Below are 21,900 nucleotides of genomic sequence, written 5' to 3'. Positions count from 1 at the left end.
TATCACTGGGGAGTTATACAACGTTGCATGTCAATGATGAGTGACCAAACTGCAAGAGGGTTAGAGGGGTGGGGGCACAAGGTGGCACTGTAACACCCTCTGCGAGAGCCCGCTGGCTTATGTTAACATCTGCCCGGCCCCGCTGCGTCAAGTCACCTGATTGATGTCCATGCTGTTGTCGCAGGTCAGAGGGCGAGCCGATGTCAAGTCATTGGAGCCGAGGAAAGTGGAGATGATGCCGTTCTGGTCCACCTTTCTGATTGTGGTGCCGTCGACGAAATAAATCAGCCCGTTCTTGTCCACGGCAATGCCTGTTGAAATAAGGTGAGAGTGGGGGGAAAAAAGAGAGACCTGTGATAACAGGAAAACATGCAAGATAGGCTGCATCTCTGCTTGCATGACTCAGTGGACAGAACACGATGGATACATGTGTCAAGCTTGCCTTCCCATTATTCAGGTCACTGCAAAAAGCACAGCCATCAATAATTCAAAGGCTGCTTTTCTGGTATTAAATAATTTCGCAGGCAGAAGTGGGAAAGGCTGTATTTATACGGTATATATATGCACTTGCCCTGTCTTGTAACCCTCCTGTCTAAAAAGGACCTCTGGAGGTGGGGGTGTCAATGAGTGCTGCTTTGAGGAGATTTTTGAAGTCTGCAGTCATCAACAATCTGCGCACCATTTGCCAAAATAAATAAGCAAGGGAATGAAAATGACAGCTTTGGACAGTTTTAGATGAAAGAGGTGAACGACAGGCAGTTGCCTTGGTGACAAGTGTGGACTAAATTGTCCCAATGATTGAGTGTCAGCTCAGACTTGTAAGTTGCAGCCAAGCCAGTGTGGAGCTGCAATAACCATTTGTCCCAAACTGGGAAAATACATTAACAGGCCACGCCAGCCTCCACATCACTCTGTGTGTCACCGTGCTGCTTAATAGAGACCGGCACCTATGGGAATTCAGCCACACCTCACATGCACCGAGACCGTTTTTCATTCTCCACATTGTGTTTAACATGCTGTGGGTCTGGGTTCCAATTTCTGAGAGCTGCTGATCTCAGGAACTTGTAAGAAAAGTGGATGATTGTTCTTTAGTTTTTTGGGGAGGATTAAAATGTTCCGAATATGCTACAACTTCAGTTTTACCCTCTGAGTATTATTTCTTTCTTTCAATGAAGTCTTTAAAAGCTTCTGCGGAAGGTGAGTGGTTTGGTTTGACCTGTGGCTCGGTCCGCACAAGATTGCTTTCTGCTGAAACATTGACGAGCTGAGGGAGCCCACGGTGAGTCCTTGGGACCTGGCTATTTGACAGTCTGAGATTCTCAGACAGATGAAAAGTGTCACATTTGAGCAGAGTTCAGCAAACGTCTGAGAGGAGAAGAAAAAAAAAAAAGAAGGACCCATCTGCTGTTTCTTCTCCGGTCTCGGCTTCCACCCACTCCATCATTAGAGTCGCTCCCTCAGATTGCCTTCACTCAAGCCTTTATCACCCAACTGAAGCTTAGCTATTGCAGTTGGCATTCAGAGCAGGCAACAACTAGCGCAAAACAATTCATCCTAGCCTTTTCTTCCATGAGAATTTATGGAAAAGTGGGCAATTGTTCCACAGATGACACAAATGGCCGTGTGCTATTTGAATGTGGACAAAAGGTTGAGCATAGCGAGGATTGGCTCGTGCCTTGATAGCCTTTACTTCAAGCTTGAAAGGCCTGGAGACTTTACGTTCAAGAGAGCTCTTTGTGAAAAGTATTGCATGATAATACTTTTTATGTTTACAGAAATATCCAGATATGTAAAATCTTTTATACTTCTTGAAACTTTTCCATCGGGAGCAGCAGTGCACAGAATTTACGAAGTGTTTTTCTTAGTAGACAGTCCAGCGTACTTTTAATTCAACACATAAACCACAACCAAATTTCATTCATTAAAATCAGTATTGGGCACAGAGCCCAAAGCACACATGAATTTTAAACTGGCAGCCGCCGCTCCTAAATGAGAAACCCATCATCGTGTTCCGCCCTTCCATTAGAGTACAACATCTTCATTAGTTTTAAATGATACCTTTGGGTCCGGTGAGGGGGGCCTCTGGAGCTTTGCCTCCATCGCCACAGTGGTTCTCATCAAAGGGCAGGCAGTGTTCGCCGGTTCCAGCTAACACCTCTGCGTTTGACTGCAGATCCTTGGTCCCGGTGAGTGTCTTTGGTCGGTAGATCCTCCGGGAGTTTGTGTCCGACACGTACAGCTGGCCAGTTACCGGATCAGTTGCCAGGTAATACCGGTGTGCTGGGTTGTTACTGCACCCAAGACAATAACTCAGTTACACACTGTGATTATCGGCTGTGTTTTTCTTCAAAAGCTCTTTCTTTTAATCAAACGGTGCTAATTTACCTTTAAAATGTGATCTTATGCATCAGTCTCTTAAAATACCCTAAACTACCTGCAAACCCCAACTGAGATCTAATTACCGTAGCCTGATGTTCCTTCTAAAAAAGTGTTAAAAATATCAAGAGAGTAGATTCTTACATGCTAGCATACATTGCTTTAGGGGAATGAAGTTAGCAAACTTGCTTCAGACTAATGTGATTGTTAAATTGCGTAACGTTAATACCAACATTCAGTTACGTTATATGCTCGATGTTTTTTTCAAAAACACACACCACAAATTGCTAATTAAGTGTAACTTGTTTTTCCCCGTCGCGTTGCTGCTTAACAGACAAACCTTATCTTCAGCTTAAAATTAGTAGCAACATTCTCATGTGCATGGATAATGAACATAGGGAAAATAATGTCTGTTTTTAATGCCGCGAGAAACGGTGTGAAGAATTTCCATGGCGGGGGAAAAGGGCAGAGCCTTTGAGGATGAAAAAGTGGAAAACAGAGAAGCTTGAAGAGATGGAAGTCAAACAAAATTTAACCGGATATACCACTGCGGTGGGGTTCCAGTATACAAAGCAGAAATGACAATTTGTGTGCCAGATCATTTCATTTGTTATCACTCCCCCGTGGGGAGAAGCCTTTGGAAATGGCAGAAATGACTACAAAATGTTAACAAAGTGCAACAACTAATGGCATCTGGTTCTGCTTATTTGCTTCCTTTGAACCGTCACATAATGGATGTAGCTCTTATGGATCACAAAGCAAATATGGCAAAGATTAGGAATCAAAAGATTTCACCACACATGATTGACTGATATTTTATACTTTAAAAAGGCCAATTAAATGATAATTTTGTGTGACGGTGGCATTTCAACAAACGTTTTATTTGAGATTTATTGAATTAAGGCGGAGTTAATGCATAGCAGGTGCTTAAGTATCATTACAGAGCTCAAATCAGAGGCAGTTATCATAAAAAAAAAACAGCGTGCTTTACTGTGCAGTCGTAAACATGGCTTCTCTGGTTGTGCTCCAGCTTAATGGGGCCTCACTCAATACTGGTTGGCTTTGGAAGTGGATAATGTGATGGAAAAATAAAAGTGGCTATGAAAGATCTTCGTAAAATGATAAAGATGGAGTCATAAAACTTGACATCTATTAAGAGTTGATGTTGAAAATAACATTAAATGACCCTTTCTTTTACAGTCATCCTGCAGTAAACGAAACACCTGTATGCTACAATAAATGTGATGAAGCTTCTGACGTAAGGACAGATGTACGAGGCTTGACTTTGTGGCTTTGATACACGATCAGGAAATAGTCTCAAAACATTATCAATCATTTAAATACAAGGACGTTTAAACAACTTCCACCTAGGTACTGGATCAGCCAGTGACTGTGCATCTTCTAAAAAGTTTTGACCATACCTGTCCCAGGGGTGAGCGCAGGTGCTAGTCGACCCCTTAATAGACATTCACAACGTCCTGCAAGCTGGCATTGTTCTGCAGACTATCAGAATTCTCCAGCTGATCCAAATTTCAAACTCACACTGACTACACTGACTACGTGGCTCATTTTAAGCTCAACTCCTCATTGCTGGCCTTTTATTTTACTGAGACTTTTTATTAACTGAATTTCATGTTTCTATCTGTAAATGTCATGGCAGGTATTCTTTTCATTCTGTCTCATATGACATTTAAAGCAAATCTGAATTCCAGATGAAACACAATTATTGTACCTTGACAGCCAGCTTAATAAAGTTACTGCACTTTACTCTATGGACCACCTCTGGCTTTTGGGGTCAGGTTAATCCCTGGGACAAGCTAATTGCCACCAATGTGCATCTTGAGTTGATGCGGCACCCGCTCTCCTAATCATGAATACAAAGCAGACGCGTAAGCCCCTCTGGATGAGAACATCTGCCAAACACCATCGCTGGAAATGTAATTACAAGCTTCACAATGATACCGTTTATTGCAGCACTCTGGTATTAGCCTGCATTACACGTAGGCGTTAATCGTATATATTTTCTTTTTGTTTTAACATTTAATTTTGCATTTGTACACGTTTTACATTTGTAAAGGATCCCAATGAGTTTTACACTTTGTCAATAATCACACAGTTCTAACAGACGATGCGCTTAAATGTAATCAAGCCATAATTGGTCTGTTATAATTACACAAGGCAATCACTGGCGCTAAATAAGACTGTAAAAGGGAGAGTTATTCATATTTATAAAGAGGATATTGTACAGAGAGAATACAATGAAACATGCACTACAATAATGCACCTACCTGTGTCTAAAGTCTTTATTTCTATGACAGGGTACAGAGGGAGCAGGAAAAGAGGAAAAAAGAGTCAAGATAATGAAATTGATACATGTTGAAGGGGTGCTTTTCATTTTCAAGGTTGTTATTTTTTTGTCACAGAAATGATTTATAGGCTCTACCCCATTTTTTTATGTTGCTACCTTTTTATGTTATTCCTCAATGAAACCAGGAGGAGTCAGCAAAGCTGGTGCTAAAAATTAATCTAAAAAAGCCTCACTTTCCTCGCGGAGCCTGGTGACGAAAAAAAAATCGAACAGCTGAAAACTCAGAAAGTCAAAGTAATCCCCTTGAAGAATCAACACAGCCACGAGAGAAGGTGGCAGGCAATGACAGTCCGATCGGCAGAAAGTGGAGAGGTGGGACCGTGGCGCCGAGTTCCAGCCCACAGAGAGGAAAACATGTTCTCCTGTGTTGACAGAGCCCCGTCCTACATTACCACTGCTTTTCTCAGTCTGACCGCTCTTATTGAAATATCGATTCTGCGCCACTTGCTACACTGACCGCTGAAGCCAGAATCTAAATACAGACGTTATTCTAACAGCAGCTGATAAATGTTCAGTGACTCCCACTAACAAACATTGATATATACCAACACCTGGAACCACTTGGGTCTTTGGATGATTGAAAGAACATTAAATATAAAATAAAATAATTGAACAGTTTCTATTTCCATAAACAATACAAATAGACTTAGTATAAGTAAACTTTTTTTACTGGTCTATATCTGTACTGCAACTACTGTGAAGAAAAATGAAATAAAATCCAGTCAGATTAAATTTCACAAAGCTAAAGCAAGTCCTTATTGTAGTTCTTCTGCTCCTCTCCTTGTAAACCGAGTAAAATACTCATAAGAAGTCAGAAACCAGTTTTTTAAAACTACTATTTATCTAGAAAAGAGTTGCTTATGATGCATGCTCCTTCTCAGCAGCACCCTGCTTCCAGTCCATACACACTTCGATCCCAGTGCGGCTACATTAGCAGGGTTCTCGGGTGGATCATTTTTTCACCCGTTTTAGATTTCTTCTGAACATGCACATGCGATCCTAATACGGTATTAACTTATTAACAAAAATCTGATGTACAACCACCTGCCAACAGTGTGGTGACCTACGTTGTTTAAAGGCAGTTTTCATATGTTCGTCATGTATGTGCCTCATGCAAGATGATGGCCCAATGTACATTTAATCAGCATCTGCCACTTTGAAATAAGCCAACTGGCCGAATCAGAGTCATTGCTGCGAGAAGCCAACTTGGCATGAGGGCGTAAATCATCCCAATTACACGCTGAAGACAGGATGTCTTTCCTAATTATGGAGATGGATAGGGAAAAGATTTCATATTTCTATTGGTAAAGGGAAGATGTGTGCAACTGAAAGTCTGCCCAACCATACCATTTTAGTTTTCCTCTCCCTCCACTCTCATGTTACATTTTTGGAGTCAGTTTCAGTATGTAGCCACTTATTTTGTATTTTTTTTGTAAAAATCTGTGCAATACATATCTGATCTGCCTAATTACAGATTAACTTACACTAAATACTGAAATGATCACCTCTTGTCCTTTCATTTTGAGCTCATATGTAAATCTTTCACAGGAGTTAAAATGTTAATACTTGAAATCAATATCATGTGTTGAAGGGTCAGAGGTAACAACGAGCCGCACAATAAAAGCCATATTTCTTTAAAATGAACAAACCAGGTGCAACAACAAGGCCTCGATCTTACCTGAGCTCCATGATACTTGTGACGTTGCCAGATGGGTAGATGCGCCGGATGTAGTTGAAATCTCCGACATACAAGCTTCCGTCGATGCCCCATGCCAGAGCCACCGGCGCCAACAGCTTGTTGCCTTGGGCCTGCCCGTTACAGCTGGGGCACGAGATGCTCCTGCGCCGTCCGTTCCCCATGACAGTGGAAATCACGGGCGGTTGGAGGGAGATGAACTGGTTCTCCCCGCTTCCTTTATAAAGAATACCTGAAAAAAAAGAAAAGAAAGAAGAGCTCATTTGAAAGTGTGAGAGCAGGATTTTGTTACTGATGGCAGATAGCTTATTATTTATGCTTTAATTAACAGGAAGTGTTCTGAGACGCATGTAAGGGAAGAGTATGGACACACCAAACCTACATCAAGGAGCTACTGGCAATGAATGGTGCCTCACGTCACCTGTGTTTGGACCAAAAAAGAGTCCAGCTGGCACATATCTTATGCATCTGCATAAGAGGAAATAACTCATGGTACTAGCAGGTGGCAGCAGTCTGTATTTGTCATTCAAAAGGAGAAACCAGCCAGGAAGAGCTACAAACTCTCTGGCATGATGCTGATCAGTTGGTCTGGTCAAAATGATCATGTTGTTGTGAAAACATTTCTGTATTTGAATGTTCAGATAAGACAAAAAAGGAAAACGAAAAAAAGCCGTCTCTGCGCCCTTTGTACTTCTTTACTGTTTTCACGTCCGTTCCTCTTGTGGTACGCTGGCTCGCTGAGCTGAGCGGCCAATCAGAATCGTCTCTCTGACCGACGCGCTCCCCCACTGATTCACCATGCTCAATCAGTTGAAAAGCTGCAGACAGGAGTCCGACTAGTGCCAGTGGTGCAGGACGCGCCGCTATAACTAAGGGCCACAGGCGCTCACCGGTGTCAGACACTGGCAAGTGGCCAGCTTTTAGACAGACCAAGATAAAATGGAAACACAAAGCAGTTCAAATAGAAATAATTAATCTCACTCGCGTGTCTTTGTTGTAAGTACAGAACCAGAACTAAGAGGTGATTCGCTTAGTGTAAAGAGTTATGTGCTGTCACCATGTTTATTTCTCCAGCTTGCAGTCATTTTGCCAGTCTAACCACCTGATGACTCCAGCTCCAGGCTCCACACACAGACATATCAGAGTGCATTTCAGAATGATACATCAGCATTTTCTTGGCAGAGAGTAATTGAACATATTTTCTAAAATGATGCTCTCAACCGTAATCCCAAGTACTGTGGCTCCTGCGACCACCAGCCAGTCAGTTATATTTCAGAGGCGTGAAAGGCCTTTTGAGGACTCATCTCTAATATGTTTTTCACACGACGTGAGAAATGATGGTTTACGGCCCTGATTTAAATAGTGCAGGGAGCAGATGCAGCTCAGGGACAAACAGCTGACCATCAGCCAACTCACTGCTATAGATGTGTTTCCTGGAAGCCCTCCACAAATCCTGAGTGCATTTTATGTAAAATAATTTTCTTTTTAACTTGACAGGGAGCCTGTTCTCCCCAAGTCACAAAGAGGTAGTAAACATAAATAAAGTGCCTTGTAACCTCCCTCTTCCAACAGTGCATACATTTCTCTGAAGACCCACCAAATTTAGTGAGTAACTACAGATTAATATTTTAACAAGAAGCAGATATAACTAGATTTTCAGGGAGGTGCCGATATAGAGGGACTCTCTTCAAAGAGGGAAAAAAAAACACATCAAAGGGAAGAAGTGCATGCTGGAAGCACTTAATTATTCACATCCAGCAACTTGTGTGAATTCACACTGCCTCTGTCCTAATTAGTGGATCTATGACACCACTGAATGGCCACATAATGTCCTTCTCCCACACCGAAAGCCATCGTAACTCTCGATGTATGTGAAATCAAGCGTGCAGTCTTGCTGCTTGTCCCTTCTCTGATTAGTTCCTTTCATTGATTTAATTGATTGAAGGGCAAATTCCAATGAAAGCACGGTCGGGCGAGACTCCTGACAGGACGATCTGACCAATCCGTCTTTTGTATCCGAGAGCATTATACATGAGCCCCTAACAAAGACAAATAGGTCCGGGGGAATGCTTTATGTGTGACGCCATCAAACGCGCGACCTTGGGACTTTAATTGAACTGTGATCCATGCGTCTGCTCACTGAATGAAACACACAGCGTGATGAAAACGCTCAGTGAGCTGAAAGGTTGACTCTTCACCAGAGAAACATAGCTACAAATAACAACTAAGCTGTGTAATCTGACTGGAATTTTAATGTCTGTTTATGCAATATCTTCTTAACTTTCTCAGGGAGGACAAAGACGTTCCTAATGTCCAGCATGCCATGCAGTGTGTGGTGCATGGATCAGTTGCAGCCCTACAGCAGTCAAGCAGTTTGGCAGACGTTCAGCGTACAGAAAAATAAATAAATCAAAGGCTGAGGTCATTTTGGCAAGCCACCGTGTTCCTCTCTATTTACACTCCCATCACAGTTTACTGTACACACAAGCCTTACCATAGGCTATTAGACAGCGTAATGTAATGGATTAAATACACTTCTCAATCATCTACTACCCCCCGCCATCAGTCCACACTTAGTATTGACACTATACTTTTTCACTTTGATTTCCTCCCATACACAACATCGGCCGTCAGCTTAGCGTGAGTGAGCAGATTAAGGTTCGGCTTTCTTCCCTCAAGGACACTTGGTCATGACACATTACTGCTGATGATTGTTGCAAGGATCAAGCTTGTGATGTCTCAGCTGGAGAGCTGTGCTGATGGGAATTTGGCTTCTGACTATCCAGAGCCCCAGGGCAAAGCATGGGACTCCTACAGCGTCTGGACTAAAATGGCCTTGGAGTCCATAAACGTGTATTCATAAATATTTTATGCTTTTATTCCACTCCGCTCTGGGTTTGGAAGAAAATGACAAACCTGTAAACAAGCCTTTCGTAAAAATAAGTTCCTGGTGCTGTTATTATGTGAGAAATGCCGAAATACGATTTAGCAGTTTTGTTTTTCTGCTCCTGCGCAGGCTGAAACAAACTTGTGCTCCCTCGACAGATTTTGCAGAGGAGATTTCAAGTCAAAGTGCGGCAGCAGAATGGATCAGCCGTTAGGGATGTGTCTGCTCATTGATTAGTAAATGAATGTGTGGAGGCGTGTTTCAAATTTGTATAAAAGTTGGTGGAAGAGAGAAGGCGCTGTTTTTCTTGGCATGGTGTGAAAAATCTTTTTTAGAAACTATGAAAATCTGTTGTCTCTCTTGCTCCAAGTTCATTCCAATACCGTTCCATCCAACAAACACATAGCTGTAACGCAAGATAACTGCATGCCGTGCAGCATTTACCACATTACTAAACACTCAGACACATTGAACTCTAAGAGCAACGTACAATTTCTCGAATAATGGCACAAAGATGTTGAAAACAATACAAAATAAAAATGCGCGTAGAAAATAAATTACAGTGAATGAAAAGTGCAGAAAGCACAAAGTACATATTCTATCACAGAAAATATAGTGGAAAATAGAAAACTACAAGAGGAGTCATTACAGGAATATATGAGCAAGGAGCAGAAAATCATCTTCACAAACTCTGCCGAATGCCTTTATATAGAAAAGATAATTCCTCACAGCGCTCACAGTGACAATCGGCTATCGACTGACGACTTAGTCTCTGTGGGCCACAGCAAATGTTTGAAGACTTCCTGTGTGGAAAGCACATATCCGAATAACGCATAACCGATATCTGAGACCAAACCTACCTGTTCCAAAATGCAACTTCAGTACAAGAATCGAGTTTGAGCTGAGAGACGAGGTCTGCAACCAGACAGTCTAGAACCACTGCAAAGGTTTTCTTCGGGGTATTTGCTTGACAAACATGACATCTTGTCGACAGGGAATGACAGGACATTCTACCTCTTTTGGTTTCCATGTGGCATGCAAGCCCACGCAGCGTAACTGGTCAATACTGCTTGGACCACAAAAGGGAACCAGAAAACTTCCAGTACCAAAATCTTGTCTCTTCCGTACAGGTTCTGAATATTCATAGACAGACATCTGATTATGGAGATGGAACTGTCCCAAACTGAATTGATTCCTTAGAATTATTACAGAAGATAATAATTAGTTTGATAAAAGGCCAATTTGAGTCGTGTAGTGGGAAAAGAAAGAAAGAAAAAAACACTTTAATACTAACATCACAGCTTCCGAGATGATTAATGGTACAAATGCAAGGCCAAGCCTCCGTACCTGATAAAAAAAAAACTGGAGTGCCCAGAGCAATGTCACCTTGGTGACACATAGAGAGCGTAGAGATTGGACGGGGAGGAGTGGGAATGTGTCTTAATTGCACCCTGTCCTTCTTTGTTCTCCTTTGCACTGTGTCATTCTGCGAGATACCACCCAGGCAGGCTCCCACTGATCCTGATTGAGGCTAAAAGTGGGCAGGAAGCCTCACAGTGCTTCAAATGCAGCGTGTCTGTGAGCTGTACAGTAAGTACACTCAGAGATACTGAATTGCTAAAACTCTGGCTGTCTCCAGTAAGAATCAGAGTATGTTACACTAGATAGAGACAAGCCACAGCATATCCACTTGTAACAAAGAAAGGAGGGGCAGGAGGACATGACTAAAGCTCAGACACCAGCAATTTGCCTTATCTAGTTTGACAGGCTCTGGGGGGAAGGCCGAGAGAAGTAGAAGGCTTTTGCCAGAAACGAAGAGAGAAAAAGTCCTCAGATGTTCGAAGTGGTGCAAAAATAAAGCAGGAGTCACAACAAAGAGCGATAGCAAATATTTGCAGCTATACCACGGTGTATCTGCAGAGGACCACTGCTTGCTAACATGTTGGGTGAGGACATTAGTCAGGGTTTACAGCATTAAAGAATCAATACTGGAGCAGCAATGAAGGCAAACAGTGATATTTGGATTCATCTTCATGCCGACCGAGGATATCGACTGCCTTCCTTGCCCAAAAACCCACGTGGGCCATAAATCTCAAATGTCAAAAAATGGCTGAATGCAAGACTGAATAATTCAGTTTGGATTGAGAAAATGAAAGGGAATAAAACCAGGTGTCTCCTCACAACCTCTGTAATAAAAATGAATGTGTGAGGGCAAAAATAGATCTGATTACAGATAGGGTTTTTATACTTTGATGTGAACTCTGGATAAACTAGCCTGCCAAAGTTGCTAACAGAAATATTTCACCGTGATTCAGAGCGCCGTCTTTGAGCAGAAGCAAAGGATTACAACATGAAACCCTTTTGGCAAATTGATTCAGCTTCTGTCAAACAGAAGTAAATGAGACAGAACAACACTAGTTTGCGTAACTATTTTGGAATCATTTAATTTTAGACAGACTTTGCGATGTATTTTTGGGGCGGCGTCGTAATAGAACAAGTGAAAAGTGTGAAAAAGCCTTGGGGAGGCTGCAGCATTAACGGAATAAGAAAAAAAAAAACTTGACACCATCTGGTTCTTGTTTTATTTCTGTCATCACTGTTTCCACGTACTAGAACAAGCCTGCACATGATGATTTCTCATCCATGGCAACACCTGATTTCCCGATAAATCCAGATACACAGTTCAGCTCAATCTAAAGGATGCGGCGCACATTAGCATATCACACACCCTCCACCTATCTGTTGATCACAAATGCACCTCACAGCGACTACAACTCCAACTGTGTTGCTGCCAGAGTGAAGGCTTTGGAGATGGTTGTGCTATACTTTGAGACAGGTGGGATAAAACGCAATGCACCAGCAGCAGTCAGGCTAGAGGCCTATTTCAGTGTTCTTTTGCACACTTCACAAACTTCAGGTTCTGGATGGCTTGACAGATTGGGTTCGGCAATGGGCTCCTATGTCTGTTCTTTTAATGTTTAACAAAGAAGCAGGACAAAGTAACATCAAGGTTTGAACAAAGCCTCTCTGACATGTTTTCCACAAGCGTATCAGACAAAAGGCGGCTTGCGCAATCTCGGAGATGCAAGAAGACCGTTATACACGAAGAAAACATAGATGATATTATTGTGCAAACCCACTGAGCACTGTGGGATGAATAGTGTTGCCCCTGCCAAATGTAGGTGTGCATGTAAGATGCTATAAAAGTATATTCGGAAAGTAGGCAGAACAGAGTTGTAGCTGCACAGCTCTTTAGAAGCAGACCTCCCTCTGGTAGCCAGAATATCTGGTAACAAAAATAATCTCAGTGGTTTATTTAAAGTTTGAGTTAAAAAGATTAATCCTTTTATGCCAGAGCCTTTGTAAGGACATTCCAAGACTCATGTGAACATCCTTGTAAAAGTTACACATCAAAGCAGCGGAGGTACCACATAGAGACCTTGAGAATTTCATTTGGTCAGCTCATGCTGCATTTTTATAATGCTAATAGAGATTTAGAAAATACAAGAAGCGATTCAAATTCAGTATCAGAACCATGAACACATATAAAAACCACTAAATTTTATTTGCAGCTACCTCAGTAGAGCTACTGGTGGTGTTTTGTAGAAGTTTGAGGATCAGCCGTGACGCTTGGACGGCGATAAATAAAACAATTCATTCATCTGTTGCACATACTCTGAATGCATCGGTGACATTGCCATTATTGACACAAGCATTCAACTTGAAGCAACGCACATTAAAGTGTGGGTGACTACTGAAGACTAACCTGCTGCCTGATAATGAAAAAAAAAAAAAAAAAGAAGCTAACGCTGTGTCTATTTTTTCTGCTTTTTGAGGAGTTGGCTTTATTTCAGCTCAAACAAAACACTGCAAACAGGAGTGACTCAGAAAAGCTGATTGTGCTCCCTGTTAGGTGAACAGCGCGACCTCTGAGTGAGTGTAGGTGTACAATACAACTCCATAGAGCGGAAGGCATACTAACTGCGAGATGATGTTTTTCTAGGGATTGTTTATACTGATACCGCCACCCACCCACCTGATGAGCACATAATGGTCATGTTAACGTTATACAATGCAGCGCAAGAAGTGTGACTTTACACTTTCTGGCTCAGTCTCTGCTTTTAAATAAAAAGTTCCATTTAAAAGTTTGTTTGGTGGAACTGGGTTTATCTGCTTTCCTCCAGCACATTTTCTTCCAAAATGTTTTTATCCATCTGATAATGGCTTACAATAGGAAAAAAAAAAGTACCGACATACTTTTTCACAGCGGTTAAGTCTGCATAGAAACAAGCTATACTGCATTTAAACTTAAATATACCTGAGACAGGTTTAGTCTTAAATATGCTTATGCAGAAATGTAAAGATTAACAGATTTTTTTTCGTCACATAGATACTGAAGCAAATACTGGCCTATTTATTACAAACCCTGTCCTTAAATTATTCTACTAAACGTTTGGTTGGAGTGATTCGACCAACGAACACTAAACTTCAATTTTCAGGTAGACTAATTAACTTTGGTCAAAATAGTCTTTTCCTCAGCATCACAGATATGCTTTCCAAAAATCTTTCTTGAATGTGTGCATCCATTTTTCCTAAACATATCTTGGATTGGATTTGCATTAGCCAAACTATGTAAAATGTTTAAGCTAATATATGCAAATGTACTTATTAAAGAATTTGTTGACGCTTCACAGATATTCTTCTGTCTGATCTCAAAATTGCACACACCACAAGATTTGAAATAATGGTACAACGCACACTACGGGATATTTAGGTGTACTGTGCCAGATCGGGGAGCACTGAATGCACAAACCCACACGGAGAGTGTGGTGCAACAGCTTGCTGTAACTTTATAACACTTGGCAGTCGGGAAAAAAAATAAAGGTTAAGCAGAAGGGTGAACGAGTGAAGATGAGAAAATGGTTGGGGAGACACCTTGGTTTGGCAAAATTGGGAGTGAAATTTTAATATCCATCAACAGAAGTTGCAGTATAACTTCATCAGCTGGTACTTATCCTCATAGAATCGCTGGGTATAGAGCTCACTTGATTTTAAATATCACACATGTTTGGTATTAATCAACCCAGCAGTGAGCTTTAAGATCCCTATGGACAAATTTATGGATTTCTCCTCTGATTGTCAGGATGACTGAATCCATCTCCCAAAACTGAAATCATAAATAAACTATTCTCACAAAAAAACATTATGAAAGCAAGTAGATATGAAACTAAGGACCGACCTAGAGTATTTTTGAGATGAAAGGGACACAAATTATGTTGGACAACTGGAACAACGTCTGAGAGCCGAAGTGGGTTTAATGTCAAAACAACAGTGTGGAGAACTGACAATGCTCACAACCCCAAGGCCCTGAGGCATACTTCTTATAATTACAGTCCTATTACCACCTCCAATATACTGAAAGCGTTTAACAGCGTACTGACTGAATCCTTCAGATTATTTAGTGTGACCTTGTGTAACTGTAACCCAGCGGTGTATTTGCTGTATGTATATTTGATAGTTTCATTATGTCCGTTTCACCGTCTCATGTGTCTGTACGGGTGTGACAAAGACAAACTCTGTCCATTTATTGTACTTGCCGATTAACGGGAATCTGATTGATGACAGAGCAAGAAATTAATTAAGTTTATTGAATTAATGCAAGAATTAAACATGATGCCTGTTCATCAAAAGCGTAAGCCTGCGTGAGCAGCAAAATGCCGTCCTTTTCCTAAAATAGCCGAGTGGTGTGAAATCATAGGGAGCCCTGCACCCTGGTGACTTACCCACTGATTTATTCAGTCATTACTGTGAATGATCGGCCCTTCAAAACTCACCTCTATTATCTGCAGATGGGATGACGAACTATATTTCATTTTGATTCAAGTATTTATTGCAGTGATTCAGGTTGAAAACTGCCTAACTGTAACCCAAAGAGGCCACCTATTTCTGCACCACAATCACAAACCTGTTCTGTATATATATGCAATTCTTACCATTCTGAATGTCCAATATGTGGTGTTTGTCTAACATCCAGCCTCCCATGTTGGCAGCATCCAGTTCATAGCCTTGTAACACCGCAGTCCTCTTCTCCCAGAGTACCACATCAAGGCAGGATTCGTATTCGTATCCCACTGACACTGAAAGTAACGACAGCAGATGCCTATGGTGAGCAAGGTTGCAACCTCCTAACTTGTCACTTATAGCAGCAATGAGGCTTGCAGCATATACCACATTCACTACACGTTGTGGGCGTCTTTTGTATTTGCTTGTTCTACTGCCTCTTTGACTATGTAATTTACTCCAGCTGTGGTGATTTTAGAAGACCCGTGGGGGTTTCCTTGTCTCCCCGAGCACGTTTGGATTTTATGTGGTCTCCTCTATTTGCCTGTTTTATCTTGTGTAAACGCAAATAAAACAGCAATAGCGTGTAAAGTGATGTGAACTATTTATGATAAAGGTTCAGATGGAGCACATTATAGTAAATATCATAAACGTGACATCGTTTACAGCAATAAACCACGAATGAGCCGTTGATAGTCAGGGTGTTTTTTCTGTAACATGAGCAAGAGGGAGTATTTTAATATCTGTCTTTCTTAATAAAATCTGTTGTACAGAAAATGCTGCTCAATGCTTAAGAAGACACTTAAATTATCATTTAAAAATTCAAATATTCTATTGTATGTATGATCAGGTCAAAATATAATGCTGGGACTATTGACTCCTTGCTGATTTTTTCTCCAGGCCACTGCCTCATATGCAATATTTTAAGTCAGTGCACAGCTGCTGAAATATCATACATGCAAAACAAAGAAGTCAGCAGAAGAGCAATGGCCTTCAAAAATGCAGCAGTGTGGGATTTCAGGATTTCACACCACCTGCTACGTCTTTATTGCGCACAGTAACAAAATCAGTCCCCCGCTAAATAATCCTCAATTTAAAAAAGTAAAATCAATCTTCAAAAGTTCATCCAAAGTTCACCGCCTGAAGGTAGAGCGAGCATCTGCCAGTGAACCTGTGCTTACACAACATCTTCAGTCGGCAGATTCACAGCGGGAACTCACCCACAGCCTCTGCCAGGCCGAAGACCTTCTGATTGTAGGCGTCTGTTTTATCCCAGATGAAGGTGTAGGAAAGGTCGGGGAAGGCTGGGAAAGACTTCTGGAACTGACGGCCCATGACGGCCACCATCAGGTGGACCTTCATCAGGCCAAAGGGGAGACGGTCCTGGGTCAGGAGCACCTTCAGAATAGGCTTGTAGCCAGCTGCCCTGGAGCTCAGGTAGACCAGGTTGAGGTCACTGCCGGGTATGGCCACTTGCTCATGAAGAACCTGTGATTTTAATTAGCTGTCAGACTGATGCCAAAATCACAGTGTGCGGTACAGACACAGTTAACAAAAGCAACAGCAGTGTGCATTTAATGACTTGAGAATGACTCTACTTAAAGTAATGGAATGTATTACAATATAACTTTGAAATATGGCATGTTGTATGTTATCACACAGGGTGCAACAAATCTTAACTGCCCTGTAAAAAAAACTTTTTTTTCTCCTAGACATACAGGTGAATCTGTGTACTGTGCAGTACAGTCAAACATTATGAACTGGTGTTGAGCTGCAAAAATATATAAAAAATAAACTGTTCTTAATTATGCCACAGCACAGACTACAATTTTCCATATGCAAATTGAGTTACCTCCACAGGCAGTAAATGAATTCTTCATTATTAGAGTCTGTGAGAAAAAAATACCTGAACACCACAGTTTTAATAACTGACAAATCTCGATACTTGATCAGATTCACACCTCTGCCACTGCCACTATATTCATGCAGAAACACGTCCAAGCAATTTGGACTTCCTCTCTCAAATACTGCACGGAAATATTTTGCTCTGAATAGTTTAAACAGCAAATGCTGCAGAGTCACATTTTGCGTTTAGGGATTTTCAATTCTGATTTGGGCCAAATGGATACAAACCAAATCCTGAGGATTGTAACCTCCATGCATCGTGCCCTCAGAATTTATCAGTGTTGCTCTGAGACAATTTATGGCTTAGTATTTGGGGAGATGCCTCAATTCAATCAAAGCCCAAAGGCGAAGTGAAAGGCAAATCTGACTCTGTTTAAAATGAGCAAGAAAACCCATGGTAAAAGGAAGATAACAGCATTATCGTTACTCTATGTTTGTGTATTTCCAACACTGCTGCCTGTAATGTTAGGATGGAACCTGGGTCAAACCATTAAAGTCATTCCAAACAGTCAGATATAAGATGAAATTTATAATTGACCATAAAAGCCTCGTAATGTGACGCTCCCAAAGTCACCTCTGCCAGAGCTGTCTCACCTGCGTCTCGGGGAGGATTGGACTGTCCTCCGGGGACGTCTTGTAAAGAGTGGAGAGGGGAGTGGCCAGGATGAGTGGGTTGGGCCTGATCAGGCCGGTCAGGTAACAGCTGGGGATGTCGTTCTCTTCCCGCTTCATCACCACCGTGTCCATCACGTGGAAAACGTTCCAGGGCAGCCACACGGTGCGGTGCAACGTGGGGAATGGGGAGCGTTCGTAACTCAGTGTTAGGGAAGCACCGCCGTTGGCCAAGAGGTCAAACCTTAACACATGGTAAGAAAAATGGAAACGTGGACATACATCATTTAGCACACACTGTGAATTTGTTAAACAACAACAGATGTCCTCAGAACCTTCTCTGCTAACTTAGGGCTTATTTTCATTGTTTTGGTTTGATAATGACTGAATATTAGTCAGCTGTTCCACCGTATCATAAAACCTGTATGTACCTGTATTTGTAGGTAAAAGCATATGTGACTAGAACCAAAACATTGGTGACAAGATGATATTTTCCCTGATATATTACCATCCGTTGAATTGAGCTCTTATTAGTAACATTGCCACATTCCCATATCTCATATTTATCATAACCCTGGTGTGAATTTAGTACGATAAGCATGATGGGCAAAACCTAGACTGATATTATTTTAGGAATTTCCCTTCAAGTGCAAAGCAGGCTAATAAATATTTATTTCTAGACTGGCTTGATAATCCCTCTTCAATGGTAGAGAAAACTTTCCTTATCAAGTGTGCTCCCTCCTTTCAGATTCTATATGTTATTATCATTCACTGAATCTAATTTATGACTTTTGTTCAATCAGGCGTGGTGTCAGAAGACACTTTATGGTTGAATTTGGTTTTCAGTGTTGAGTCTTGGGAGTTTTCTCTGGTGAACTGGTTTTAATTAGTACGACATTACTCAGGGAAAAGTTACTGGTTTGGAAATGAAGGGCGAGCCTTTGATGTGCTGCTCTATATATTCGGCTAGCTCCACTACCCAGGGGGTAAAGCATCTGTGTGGTGACATTGCATGCATTCACATGCACAAAGACACACACACACTCACAGATCTGAATGGTTATGCACATCTCTCATGCACGTACCCACATCCAGAATGACACACACACACACACACACACACACACGCCAACAGCCAGGCTGTGCAGCTGACCTAAAACAGCTTCCCTCTCAAGCTCTCTCTACTTTGGGCAGTGGGGAGCTCACAGCTGCAAGAGGCCAGGCTTTGATGCTGCCCCCCCCACTTCTTAACACACTGAGCGGATCTGTTGGCTAACCAAGTGTGATTATCCCCGACCATTTATCACGCTCCTTGTCAGAAGAGTTACAGGGCGGAATATCTGAAGAAATCAGCTAATCCTCAGCTATCTGGGGACCCAAGGATTGTGATTCATAACAACAGCTGTACAATTCTCTGCCACTCAATAAGCTTTTTATTCTACATTGGCAACATATAAACATGGCGCCTGTCTGTTGGATTTGAACGGAGGCCTGGTCCCTTAATCTCCGACGACGACGACCACCCGAGAAATAAAGCTCCTACCTGAGGTGAACCCTTCCTGTAAAATATGTGACATACGTTTGTCTTGTATGTGTTTGCACTGCCATTATTAAAGACCCGTCTGTGGTAATAGCAGGAGAAGGTCAGACAGTAATCCCATGTTTTACTACACCGCGGGCAGATTGATTCTACCCTTGCTGATTCAATGCATTTTAAACAGCCTGGTTCAAAATGGCCTCCACCACTGTGACATTTGCATGAGGAATTGTTCTAGGGCACAATGTGCTGCTGTTTCGATTTGTTTTGAGCGCCTGTTGGATAACTGCCAGGACAGTACTGTCATTGCTGGATAGCTTTTTCTCCATTTTTCCATACTAGTCTGGGGAACAGCAGCATATGCCACAAATAAATTGTTGCAAGGGCAAAGGTTGACCCAATGGACTGAGCTGCCTGTGTTTATTTGGACGTGTAAATCAGCGCAGATAAATGCAGATGGGTTCATGCACGCTGCACCTACTGGCGCATGTGTGCACGAGGACTCCCTTACATGCCATCCTGCCGCGTGACGGTGTAGCCATACTCTGGATAGTGCAGAAAAGACACGTTGACTCCAATCAGCGGTGTCCCGTCTCCCGTTAGGACCTGACCCCGGATGACTGACGCCAAGCTGTGTGGGCAAACAAACACAGAAAGAGCCAAGTAAACAAACAGTGCCAGCCGGCATCAACAAGCGGCCACGGCATCAGCACTGTTAACGACTGTCATCCCTTTGCCAGCGGCATGAGCAGAGAGGTATGATTTACTGACCGTTAGGAACACAAACATGTCAGTGGTTGTTACTCATGAAAATTCCACCTTACAGAGCCCCTGTCAGCGTCTGTTTACTGCTTTTAAGAACCCATAATTCAGGAGGATGAGGGCCTCCGTTGATATTTTGCAGTATCTTGCACTTATATTACAACATTTATATTCCACAAGGACACAAAAAATGATGCATTTTTTTCTCACACTTAAGCACTTTTTTTTATTTCAAGTGTTATCATGACAAGATGCAACATGCAATGTTATGTATAGTGCTTAGGGCAATTCAGGCCCTAAGCACTATACATGAGGCCGTCACATATGATTGTGCGCATAAAAGCTAAGAGTCTAAACATGCAGCGCATTATCTAGTCAACAAGATTTACAGTTAAATTACGAGTCTGCTGAGTAAAGTCAGCTTGGTAAATGAAGTGTACAGTACACCCAACAGTGAAGCAATCAAATGAGATTCAGGAGTGAAATATTCACAGTATTGTTATCACTCTGGCCTTGCTGAATAAAAAAAAATAAAAAATCCTTTAAATTGTATTTGAAGAGGGCGTGATCCAAGTAGGATTATTGCAGTAAGTGCTTTTTCTTCCAAAAAAAAAAGCTTTTTGTCAGTGTCATACCAACGGCATGCGCTCAGTAGCGTGATAAATGTCTGTGGTGATACTTGTGATGAAAGATAATATATCAACAAGAATTGTGTTCGAACGAGCTCTTCAGCTCGGTTACAGATATCCTCTTGATGTGAGAAGTTGCAAAGCTCAGCGGCTGACGTGTCAAGAGGCACTTTATAGGAACTCAGAACAACAAAATGCAATGCTGGAGGCAAACTGTCACACCGGAAAAAAAAAAAATGAAAGGGGCTTGGAAAAAAGAAAAGCAGTGCTACAACAGAAAAGAATCGCCACGGCAGTTTAGAAAGGTGAAACCAAGAAGTAGATGTGAAAGGAAAACACAATCTGAATACCAAAAAATACAAAATATTTCACTGTCTAGAACCAAACTCAGAACGTTTTTGCTGTCTTGAAGAAAAATATGTTCCCGTTTGAAAAAGTGAGATTTTCTGATCCTTTCAACTGTATTTTTTTTACAAACATTCACACCTGGTGGTTGCCTTATATAACCCACCTCCTACTGCTGGCCAAACAGTAATGCCACTGAAGCAGATAGAGGGGGTTAAATGCTTCACTTCAGGGCACCTCTGTGGTAGTTAGTCTAGCATGGGAAGGCATTACTCATTCACTTTCTCCACTCAGATTTTCCCCGCTGGTAAATGGATTTGCTTCTGGTCAAAAGCCTCTCCACCTCCAGCATCCAACCCCCTGCTTTCACCTAAAAAACTATATTTTCTTAGGTATTTTTGCTCCATAAATCGCAGAGACGGGATTCATACATGATTAAAGCCTCAGATATCCTCTGCCATTATTCAACATGACTGCAGGGCCTTCAGGTAGAACTTGTCTAACACCGATTCTCATTCTTATATTCATAAGTGCGAAGTAATTTCTTTTTTTTTTTTAAGTCCGTCCTTTGTTTGAAGGTACGAGGGAGAGACAACGCAATATTTCTCCATCAACATTTAATCACCCCCTCACTTCTCAACCACAGAGCAGAATTTTTTAAAGCGTCTCCTCTGCATTTGTCACTGGTGGGCAAAAAAACATCCCATTTTGCCACTTTATCTGCGGGTCATTACGTATATGAGACAGGGATGATCAACAGCTCTAGCCTCTCTCTCACTTCCCTCCCGCTCCGTGTCTGGCACAACCATCTCCCATCGTTTATTTACTGGCTCAAAGAACAAGGCCACTTAAGAGCCCCAGCAAAGGTTCACTCTTTCTTCCCTGTGTCTCTATTAATCTTTTGAGAGGCAGACGAACGCTGCACAAACCGAACCCCCCCCA

At 41.8% G+C, this 21,900-nt stretch overlaps 1 protein-coding gene across 1 annotated transcript in view; it reads right to left on the bottom strand.

The window, feature by feature from the left end:
- LOC311491637 (teneurin-3) overlaps positions 1–21,900 on the bottom strand; it is a 118,128-nt gene that overhangs the window by 12,994 nt on the left and 83,234 nt on the right. Inside the window, exons 14-21 of the mRNA XM_084549612.1 lie at positions 19,734–19,853; positions 17,668–17,929; positions 16,389–16,656; positions 15,321–15,464; positions 6,423–6,672; positions 4,665–4,685; positions 2,059–2,291; positions 157–311 (exon numbers count right to left, since the gene is read on the bottom strand). Coding sequence (XP_084405738.1) covers positions 157–311; positions 2,059–2,291; positions 4,665–4,685; positions 6,423–6,672; positions 15,321–15,464; positions 16,389–16,656; positions 17,668–17,929; positions 19,734–19,853 — 1,453 coding nt within the window. The remainder of the gene's footprint in view (positions 1–156; positions 312–2,058; positions 2,292–4,664; positions 4,686–6,422; positions 6,673–15,320; positions 15,465–16,388; positions 16,657–17,667; positions 17,930–19,733; positions 19,854–21,900) is intronic.

This window comes from Chelon labrosus (assembly GCF_963514085.1).
Source record: "Chelon labrosus genome assembly, chromosome: 8".
Classification (NCBI taxonomy): Eukaryota; Metazoa; Chordata; class Actinopteri; order Mugiliformes; family Mugilidae; genus Chelon; species Chelon labrosus.
The sequence above is the reverse complement of the archived record's forward strand: the minus strand, read 5'-3'. Positions and strand labels throughout refer to the sequence as shown.